The 11,746-nt window shown below is 39.6% G+C and overlaps 1 protein-coding gene across 1 annotated transcript; it reads right to left on the bottom strand.

Moving 5' to 3' along the window:
• Positions 1–51: 51 nt before the first annotated feature.
• On the bottom strand, positions 52–11,469 carry LOC139140667 (polyunsaturated fatty acid 5-lipoxygenase-like). The gene is made up of 12 exons (XM_070710045.1): positions 10,707–11,469; positions 10,019–10,063; positions 9,282–9,407; positions 8,695–8,792; positions 7,901–8,033; positions 7,459–7,554; positions 6,450–6,664; positions 5,546–5,805; positions 2,981–3,069; positions 2,461–2,634; positions 1,280–1,443; positions 52–562 (listed from the first exon to the last, which is right to left on the bottom strand). Exons 1-12 carry the CDS (start codon positions 11,199–11,201, stop codon positions 448–450), a joined length of 2,010 nt encoding a protein of 669 aa, XP_070566146.1. The 5' UTR covers positions 11,202–11,469; the 3' UTR covers positions 52–447.
• Between the last annotated feature and the right edge of the window lie 277 nt (positions 11,470–11,746).

Genomic DNA, 11,746 nt, shown 5'->3' with positions numbered 1-11,746 from the left:
TGAAACTTTTTGTTTAAAGTGCCTCAGAAATCATTAGAGAAGAAAAGTAAATTCTATTTAAGCAATCATCGGCGAGAGCTTTATTTCAAATTAGAAACTTAGAAAGTGTGATTATACATACTTGTAAATAAAGTGTACAAAATGAGAAATCGGTAAGAAGTCACGCAAATTCTAGAATACAACATACCAAGTGATATTTTATATACAATTGAATTGTCTCGCCCCCCTCCCCCCACGAAATAGGAAATCTTGATATGCACAGTAAATAATTTACGCCAAATTTACAAATTTTGTAATTGCTGTTCACTGATTGTCTGGTTGCAAAATTACACGGGAAAACATGCGAGGTACACTCAAGGTACGAATCATTATATTGCATTGATTGATGGCCATATAGGTCACAAAAGTCACGCATTTGTGATAACCCCCGGCCGGGTCGGTGATATCCTAAATACTGATAGCGTTTGGAACTTCGCGCGGGTCCAAGTAAGGGTATGGCGTGGCGCGCGTCTTGTTCCGCGATGTGATTATGCCCTCTATAGTCTTCAATTCTTTCTTGAAGCTGCAGAAGAGACAGAGAAGGAAATTTATTGAACTCTTTGACCACACTATGAAGACGTTCTACAGGTTTGTGTGCAGAATGAAGCCGCCACTCAGATCACTAGTACAACCATGGACGTCTGCGGTACGTCCATGGTACAACTATTCACTGTCATTATTTGTGGGCGAATGACATCATCAGCTTTCTCCAAGTGGATTTGAATTCAGTATAAGTTTATATAGAGAAAAGAAGATATAATAAATGCATTATCGATATTTCCTGCCCAAGACCTCCAACTATATGACTTGTGAAGTTATGATTGTAGTTTGTTATCGATCCCTGTGCAATAATGTTGAATGAAAGGTGGCCATGGTTTCTGCTGTAGGACATTATCTGTTCTTCTTATCATTTTAAGGGCCAGGTTTTTCATCAGTTTTATCTCCTAGCAAATTGACAAATCGTGCACAAAGTCCAAAGGAGAACTAAGGACGAAAATTACATAAACAGCCAATATCAACAACCACTAGTGCGAGACCTAAGGATTGAAGACTGTCCCTTTAAAGAACTCGTACGTATAAACCATGGAAATAAAGCTAACAGAGGAGTTAGATTTAGTCACACTGACACTTAAACACAGTGTCGCAGACTGATAAGACACACACGCATGTATAGTTGACCAAAAACAGTATATATGTGCTGCACGTTCAGTGTTAAACACAGACGACTATAACTGCTTACTCTTTTACGGCATTTTCTCCGATTGGGTCATATTGGTATTTGACCTCAAAGTCTGTCAGAGCATTGGTCCCTCTATCACTCAATATCATGGTAACCAGCATGACATCGAGGGTTTGCTCCTTATTGGGCAGCTGATCCAAGATGGCTTTTTCGGAGACCGGTTCCTTTCAAATACAAAAAAAAATTACAAAACGTATGATGTATAAATACATATAAAAACATGAAACAACTATATTGAACGAAAAGTTGGTTTCTGGTTTTGCGTGTTTTGTTCTCCGAAATAGGGCTTTACGACATGATATACCAAAGTGACTGTATCACAACATTTATTGTACCTATTTCAACCTCCCCGTGTACGTCCGGGCCATACTTGTGTACTTTAATAGCAAAGAGCCAGACACTCTGAAAGCAACAACGTCACCGTTCATTTTGGCATTTCATCTACTTTGAAAGCTTCGATAATACATGGATTGCAGCGCTGCCTGCATATCCTCGTGTGTTCTAAGGGTACTTCTATCACATATTGTTAGTGTCAAGCAAAATTTATGCAATTTAAGTATACTCTTATCAGAACATTTGCGCATAATTCATTCGCGCATAACCAGTGACGTCGATTGGGCATCTTTCCATCAGCTTAGTAAAGCAGCTTAACCCATGAATGAAAGGGCCCTCGAAAGACGATCGCAGCTTTTTTTAATTGAAAAGACCCACTTTTTGTTTTTTCATAAGGTCATTATATAACTAAAGGACAAAATGTGGCATTAATGGTAAAAAACAAAACAAAACAAAACAAAAAACAAGCGGTGAAAATTGTCGGAGGATAGCTTTCTTGAAGTTTGTAGGCCCATTATTTACCTTCAAGTTCAGAGACAGAAATTTAATGGTTTACTCATCCTTAGCCTGTGACATACCTATCTCCGTTTGTGACTGACGTTCTTATGTCCTGTCCGGTATATTTAAACGTACTCTAACGAGCCCTCACATATACTGTCGGCTAAGCTAGCATACTTTTCGACCGCTAGTTATTATAGTGCAGCGAAGCATTCTGCATAATAGTTGATCGACGTCTATCCTGTTTGAACGTCATCAAGAATTGTGGACAACGGATTGTTAAAAAAGAAAACCTGTCAGTTTCGTCCTCATTAAAATCCCCCACGTTACTCACTCAAGTCATGACATACCTTTGACGTTGGTGGGTCGCCTCGGAGCATTCCCGGGTAGTTTGGGGGGAATCCGTATTCATCATATTGGGAAAAGTTCGAGGCAGCGTGGCCGACACTGCTGATGAATATTATTGAAGTCATCGTCTGAATAATCTCATCCACAGTCGTGAAACTCCCATTTCCAGGGACGCCCTGGAAAATACCATTTTTGGAATTGAATACAACGTTAAAATGTCCCATTGTTATTAAATGTCACCAAAGTTAGAATGACAACTGAATCGCTTTAACTATTTGGTGATATTATAAATGTTACTTTTGTTATAAAATAAAGAAACACGTGTTGTTATCCTTGCTGCAAGCACCGGTATATGTCGCAATTATTCAATTACCCTTGCATGACACAGCGGACTTTCCTTCTCTACTCGACATCATCCCTTTCGCAGTGCTCTCTCTCTCTCTCTCTCTCTCTCTCTCTCTCCAAATATCTACAAGTATACTGAGGGACAACACGAAACCACGGACAGCAAAAGCACACTACCTGAAAACCAAATCCTTCTGGTATGGGCGTTGTCAGTTCTTTAGCCCAGGCTTGTAGTTCCCCGTCTGTTGTGATTTTATCAGAATTATCTGGGTATAAAGTTACAGAGTACCATGTATTTATTGTATCAAGGACGAAATGACAAGTATAATCGATGTGGTCATAACTTCATCAATACTTTTGATAAATTTTACTTAAATATATCGGACGCGCCGTAGACTGTAGCTACTATGTCAAGTATAATTCATACACGTTCAGTCTTTTTTCAAGTATTACAGAGCATAAAGGAAGCGCAACCCTGGTGTAATCCATAACGATTTATTGATAATATGACATTAAACTGGTCCAATAATCATTTTCATTCAAGGTAATACATTACCAGGTCCATGGGACATTTGAGATTTACAAATTTAAGTAGGACCATCCTGAACCACTGATAGTTAGTGGTGGTACCAGGTGTCCGGAATGGGTAAGCGTACCCTGCTAGCATGCTACATCCGTCAGGATTGGTCCCAAAATTGTCTAATATTGTATAAAGTGATACAGTATATGAATCACTGTTATAAGTCAAAGCCGGGAATGCTGTCGCTAATCATTTGAGTGACCGAGGTGTCATATTTGGCCACAATGTCATTATATCGACCGTAGAACTTTTGAAAGTCCTCTCGAGTCTTTTGGATGTATATCCCTGTCTCACTAGTTTTGATACTAATAAGCTGTGTCTCATTTGAAAATCCGCGTAGGAATCACAAGCCCTACAATATCTGAGAAGTTGAGACACGTACACACCATAAGCAGGTGCAGATGGAATATTACTTGATAAGTGGGGATAATTTATGATTTCGAAATCAAAATCATCCCTTTTGTCATACAGCTTGGTGTGTAGCCCATTAGTACCCACTTGCAGGAACAGATCAAGATATGAAGCTGAGTTTCTACTCTCAGTTGTTTCTTTGATTTCCAATTCATCAGGGTATATATGATGTAAGGGGCGACGTCAAAAGTTCAATGTAGGATAAAAAACTTAATTCCCTTAGTTTCCCCCCAAACCCCCCACCCCCCTTAGAAACTTAATTGACTTATATTGAACCTGTTGCCAGGCTCTTTCTATGTAAAGCGAAGCTAAGGATCAGTCAATTTAGGGGTGAAATAAAGTAATGCATCGTTAAGGCCCCACTAGCTGTAACTCTTGAAATTTGTTGACGTCAAATTATCTACCTATTCTTTCCTCTCTGAAATCTACCCTCTGAAGAGATATGAGCTTTTACTGCATTAGGAAACCATTCCTTTCAGAAACATTTGACATGTAAATTAACATTTTATTAACGGTCATTTTGATTTCCTGGCATTTTCAAAAATTGGTAAAGGAATCAGAATATACAATGTCATAGTTGAAAACATTCACCCCTATGCATTACATTGGACTACTCTGTGCAGTTTATACGAAGATTTAAATGCAGATATGCATAGTATCAAGGGTTTTAGCTTTTCTGCATGGGGCTGTGATTTAATGTTTGGGCGAACATTTAATCGCAGTGTAATCTTTATCTTGTTCAAAATTGCATATATAGCCCCAGCAGTGTGTACACAGACCTAAATGACTACATTGTCACAAACTTATTTTAGTTTGAAAGTAAAATCATAAAAATAATGCTAAAAGATACAGCTAGTGGGGCTTAAGATTGGGAACACGCTTTGTGTTTCATCCAATGTAAATACAACATACTAACAACAAACTTGAAGTTTATCAATGAATGAACAAGAACAACAACAATAAAGTCCAGGTTTCTCCTCCCAGAGGCATAAAAACTATCTCATCTGTCCTGGTGGTTGTAACAACTCAGTTCACACTGCTCCATTCAGGCGGACTACACATGCACGAGAAATGTAGCAAGATATAATTAAAAATAAATTCCGAGTGCAACCAGAAACAGTAGAGAAACCACCGTCTATGGTGCAACAGAAGCAAACAGCCTGCATTGTTTACACTAACTAGGCCAGGTGCAGCTCTGCACTGTGTTAAAACAACTCCCTCCGCTGGATTCAACACGAAAGTGTGCATTTCTGCTCTATTTTTTCAAAATATTCATTCCCCTGGCAATTTTTACCTTAAATCGATTTGTAGGATAGAAACTTTTTTAGGTCAAAACCCCCCCACCCCCAAACTAAAAGAATTAAGTTTTTTATCCTTCATTGAACTTTTGACGTTGCCCCTAAGTAATTTGATATGTCTGGATTGTTTAGACTAATCAGATCATCAATATATCTGTGCGTGTTGTTAAAACGCCTTGCAAGTTTTTTAGACCCTGCTTTGTAGAGAGATTGTAGGAACTCTGCTTCATATGAATAGAGAAATAAGTCAGCAAGAAGTGGTGCACAATTTGTACCCATTGGTATGCCGATAGATTGTTGAAAGGTCATACCACCAAACTTAACAAATATGTTGTCGATTAAGAAATTAGGCATGTTAATAATTTCTTCATCTGTGTAATATGACATTAAAAATATTTCTTGGACTTTTCACACCTAGTGGAACAGCAAGTTCGAAAAGTTAAGCTTAGTTACCGTAGTGGGACGTCACCACTGCCGTGACGTATTTCTTGGTAGCTTCATAGAGCAACAATGCGTCATCTCTGTAGTGGTAGTTGGGCAAAGCCTCGGGATCGGACACGCCTCTCTGTGATAGGTCTGCCGGTAGGGTTCCCTGCACGTCTAGCCGCCACTTTGTAAACATCCGCGCCATTATACCGAACATCCCTGTGCGTCCTACAGTCATGCATTTGTCGACCCAACCACCTGGGGCTACTAATTTGGCAAGAGCTAGGCTGAACGTTCGAGAAGAGAGAAGAGATGGACAATTGCAGTAAGAGAGTAGAAGGGGGTGGGTATATGGGAGCATATGTTCGAATGACGAAATCATATTTTTGTGTTTCAGTTAAAATGAGGATTCTTGCTCCCTTCTCATTTGAAATTTCTCTTCTTTGTCATCGTATGACTAGTTCAGAACCTGGTTCAATGCTTCCAAAGTTTTAACATTGGTTCAAACAACCTTCAGCGCCTTCAGCACAGTGCGATATAATGCCTCAAGTCACATGTCTTCACATTGTAAACTTTTGTACTTGCAAGACATATCCATGAAATTAAAGGGCATGCCCGTCACTTTTAAGATTATTCAACGACGCAGTGTTGAGGAAGGTCCTGGCCTGGTCCTGGTATCTCTAAGAAGTGAACACATTTGATTTATTGAGGATTCTTTGACTTTTGGAAAGTTAAGTATCTTCAAGAGTAACACGCCGAATACTCAATCTCTCAATCACTATGTCATTTCTTTCACACGACTTGAAATATGATGTTGGCTACTTGAACGATAGCATGCTGTTCGGACACACCCATTCCACATTATGGAGCTCCCCCCCCCCAAAAAAAAGATAATAATAATAATAAAATAAAATAGGGAAACCTTACCCACCTGTTGATTGCAATCAGGTAAAGAAAGTGGGGCGCCAGCAGGCGGAAAAGCGGATGCGAAGGCGAAAGATTCCTGTTGGTGCAGACGGCGACGGACTCCATAACCAGATGAGTGAACCCGAGGTGTGTACACGACTGATGAACAGACGCATCGGCGTTGTTGAAGTGCATTTTGGCCAACATCCAGGTGTACTCGGGATCAGACGGTAAAAATACCTAGACGCAGTTGAGAACCACGGATAAAAAAACCACACATCACTTATTATATCATAGCTTTGTCAATACCAGTGAATTTTGTGACGTCACCCACCAGCTTATTACTTATAATGCACCTAATTATCAAGCATTAACTAGCATTGCCAAAATTATAAAATAATTGCATTAAATTACCCCTCCCGGCCCATAATAGACTCAAGCAAACTTTGCACTCAATAACATACTCGCCTCGTACATTATATCGTCCATTATTGGCCGGTAGGGGGTACATTATTGCTTAAATATCCGCAATTTAAACGTGTGTACGCTCATGGCGCTCTACTGTCAGGTCAGATGCACTATGATTACACATATTAAAGTATTAAACGTTACCTTTATGTGTACTTCCACACCTTTATGTGTGCGGCCATTTGTAGCACATTTTGCATACTATGAACCCAACAGGCAGGCATACAAGTGCAAATTTCGTTGAAGTTTTAAGTGTGACGTGTGCATGATAAGATTTTTGTTCGGTGCGATTTGACGACCGACTAATATTCAAAACCAAGTCGCTAAAACTAAAATGTTCATTTCAATGCGACAATTCTACCAATTTAAAAGTGACGTTATAAAGAGTGGTAACTGAAAGGGATAAACAGATTTATGTTGGAATTGACATTATAGTTATACACGCATTCCTATGATATAGTTCAGGTTTATTCTATGCCATCAAATTGAAATAATCCCATTAAAAAACGATGCAAGTTTGTAACATCTAACAATACGGCCTAATCTAGCATCTATTTGTAACCTACCGGATTACTGTCACTCTTATCCTGGAACAATTGAATCGCGACTGGCAGAAACTCCTTTTCACTGTTCACAAAGAAGAGAGCTATCGGGGCACAAATCTGCGGAAATGAACATTGTGATTATTATGTAATATAACAACGCAATTGACATGAGCAGTCTCAGATGTTGTTTTTAAAATGAGTTGTACATCATTGTGAGAAGATTCAACGTTTTCATATATTTTTTGTAGTTTCAGTATCGTGAAGACAAAACTGTCCGACATGGTCAATTCTCGATTCCGAACATTGAGATTTCTTTTAAACTTTTGATTATTGCATCATCAGTCTTTCTTTTCATGCTAACGCTAGCAATTATCTCCCTGGGATCTATGAACGCAACTTTGAAATTTGGTTTTCAAATTTACCAAATTACCGACTCAGTGCACTTTGATCAAAGCGCCCTCACCTTTCTGTCCTCAGTGCATTGTAAGTCTTGTAATACTTCGTAATTTATTATGTACAGTCGTTTCTGATTGATGGCGTCTTCAAGAGACAGATCTTCGAGAAGTGGCTGTAACATTTCGTCAGTCACACCTAGACTGTGTAGGTATAAAATATTTACCGTATAAAACAGGTATTTCACATAATGTCTTAGCGAGAACCAAGACACATAGTCACGTTGTTATTGTTGCCATTCATAACGACGTCGGCGGCGACGACGACGACGACGACGATGATGATAACGATATCAACATCGTCGTCGTCATCATCATTATCACCACAATTATCACCATCACCACCACCACCACCACCACCACCACCACCATCATCATCATCATCATCATCATCATCATCATCATCATCATCATCATCATTACTGTCATCATCACCAACACCGTAATGACAACCATCGCCATCATAACCATCATGACATTGACGATGATATCGTCATCACCACAATCTTCACAATCATCATTACACTCTTCATCTTCTTTATCATCAATATCATCACCATCACCAACATCATCACCACAACAACCACAGCAGCCACAATGACGCTGATATGAATGTTATCTAAGCAGATATATTACCTCTGACAATATCAATTCCAGCTAAGAAACAAACAGACGAAAGGCCAAATTTTGAATACGCCCGAACATCACCCTTACAGTTTAATTTCACAGGCAACAGTTTAATAACTCATTTGTCGGTAAACTTCATTGAAACAACAATGGTTTCGTAGATAATCATTAGACTTACTTTTCGGGAATCTCCGTGCATAATCGGATCACAGTCGGGTTGCAACCAGTCAAGCGCTGCATGCCGAATTCAATGTCTTTCTTCCAGTTGGAGACTCCCTGTAATTATTTGTAAGCAGTTAGCATATGTGAACCTGACTCATTGCCAGACTTTAATGTTGCATTAAATAATGATTGGAGATACAATCACATCCGAAAGAAGCCCAGCTATGAAGAGTTTCACCCCTTTTACAGTTTCTCTTTGTGTGTTGGACGTATCCTGAAATTTGTGGTTGCATGTTGTCGATTGCTCGTAATTGTTATAAAGTTGTAGAATCATGTTATTGTACTTTGAAAGATATGACAAGTTTTTCTCTGTGAACAACAATTTCTTTAAGTAAGCAAAACATGGTATATACGTGCTGTAACGTAACTTTTAAATCTCAAAATAATTGCGTATACGTGTCACAGAGAGTGTGTAATGCGATGGGAAATATGGCTAATTATTGATTTGACGTCATAGCAACTGTAGCTGGACGATGTCATGGCAGGGAACGATGACATCATCGATTCCGAATACAACGTCTACGAGCGACAGAAATAACTTACAGCAGGTCTTGGCATATTGCTCCCGTACACATTGATCAGGTCGTCTAGACTATCCCAGTGTGCGGTTGTCATGGCCGTAATTTTACTCTGGAGCAGTAATTTTGACTTCTTGGTGACTATGTCCCACTAAAATGAAAAACGCAACATCACAACACTGCAAAGTGAAACATGTCTGATACTGAACTCCGCTTCCATGGGCCTTAATCGCCTACGAAAAGACTGTTGTCTGCATATATAGTATAGCCGTCTTCCTGAGCTGATCGATATCAATATCGCACGTGACGCTTTCAGTATATTGTCGTCATAGGACGCTAACGCAATTCCAATGACTATGGTTGATATGATAAAGTAAAGAAACTGCGTATAGAATATCTTCCTCATCAATTTAAAGGGCAGGCTTTTATCAGCTTTACCTCTGGGCAAATTGACTAAGTGTGTACAAATTTCACAGGAGAACAAAGGATTAAAATCACATCAACAGTCAATGTCTACAACTACTAATGCGAGAACCAGAGATTGAATGCTGCCCCTTTAAGGAGTAAATTTAGGAGGATGTGAGGTAGATCTATGTCATATTGTCAACAATGGAGTGCTGCTTGGTACGGACAGATGATTACCATGAGAAATGGAAATGCAACCATCCATACAATGGTCTCAACAGAGCAGCGACTAACACAATTATCGCACTATAATGGAAACTTCCTCGGTGTCACAAACATTCTTTAAACGTACATTACCTTATAGTCGTCCGAAAATTGTTGATCACGAGGGCATTCTTTAATCTGACAGAGAAGAAAATATGGACACACTCAAATGATTGTCGTAATTCTTTTTACCAATAGACTAACCTCTTTGCCCAGCAATCCTAGCATCATTTCTGTCCCTTGTTACGTTGGTTACTTTTCAATATCGCATAGATCTGTCTGTCTGTCTGTCTGTCTGTCTTTCCGTCTTTCTGTCTGTCTGTCTGTCTGTCTGTCTGTCTGTCTGTCTGTTTAGCAAATTTGCTATTAACGACAATCTTGAATGATACCTGTCCCTTAAATATTTCTCTGTTATAGAACAATTTATTCTTCTTTACTGGTTTATGGCACTCTTCAATCCAATATAAATTTCCAGCAGAATTATGCACAACAATTGTAATGCTCTGAGCTACAATGGATTGTATAAATTTAGAGCAGAACGAAAAAGTTAAAAATGTACCACGTACCCAGTTAATTTTGGTGATCTTATAATTTATCAGTACAAGTTCCTCATCGGTATTGTAAATAGAGCTCTTTACATAAGGTTTTGGTGAGCGATCCTAGCGGTTTGTAGTCCGACGCTGCTAGCAAACTCATTAGTTTACATGTAAAGGTACCAATTGTAATACAACATTATGCTCAAGAAACCAAACCGTTACGTTGATTACCTAATCATACGCACCTGCGCAGGCAATCCTTTGCTTTTGCTTTCAAAACAATACAGCTCTTTCTTTCTGTCCAACTCTTCTAGGCGTTGCTCGAGGTGTGGATCGTCTGGCGGTAAAAGAGAATCGAATTCTTGAAGCAACAGGTGTTTGCTCGTGACCCATCGTTGAACTGGAAAGAAGTATCTCTTCTTTGTGCTTGTGTTTACGACTTCCACTACATCGACGTACCAGTCGGACTCCGTGATCCCCGACTCGTCTCGCCATATTTCTATCTTCTTGACCGCACCAAAGTTGGCGAGATTCGAGATGGGAAAGCGGTCGACCCTGCCCCGCTCGAAGTCGTCTTTCCAGGTACTGTCCAGTTGCAAGTCTCTCGATCTCACACCGTCGCCATTGTGAAAGGCAATGAAGACATTTGCATCCGTGCCAGAACCTTTGTGATCTCCTGTCGTGACGTAAACCATGTAGTCTGACGGTGGAGTAGAGTTTTTCGTACACGAGTTGCCCATCTTAGGAAGTTTGTCGTAGCTCGTCGACACCTGCCTACGAACACCGTCTCGATGTCACTCCGATGAGTAACTTTTTCTGCTGTGCGAAACCTGGGAATTTCCTCAACGTTACAGTACTTAATTGTTACAACTCAAGAACATGTTATCAAAGACCAGTAAGGCACTTGGACATTTATCGGATTAGAACGATCCATTGCTTTTTAGGGTGTAAAAGGAAATTCCCGATCGCTTAACATGTATGCCTGGGTACTTTTGACGCGTGAATCCATCAATTAGCAAAGCTAAATTCTTTCTTAGCATTTACACGTTTAGCATTCCGGGTAATCTTTGCTCTCGTTCGCCGCAATCATTTGCATTTGTGAATCCGGCATAAACGTATGGCTAAGCAACGCCTTTCACTGTGTATGGTTGGGTCCATCTTCAATCGAATTGTCTAGAACAATTGTAAGCTATACAATAACACCTGATTTGGGGTTATTGTTCTCCCCTAATGGGGTCTCGCTATAGCAACTGATCCCTCAATAAAAAGCACGCCTGTGTTAATA

Source organism: Ptychodera flava, chromosome 9 (genome assembly GCF_041260155.1).
Source record: "Ptychodera flava strain L36383 chromosome 9, AS_Pfla_20210202, whole genome shotgun sequence".
NCBI lineage: Eukaryota > Metazoa > Hemichordata > Enteropneusta > Ptychoderidae > Ptychodera > Ptychodera flava.
Note: the sequence above shows the minus strand (reverse complement) of the source record. Positions and strands in the feature narration are given on the sequence as shown.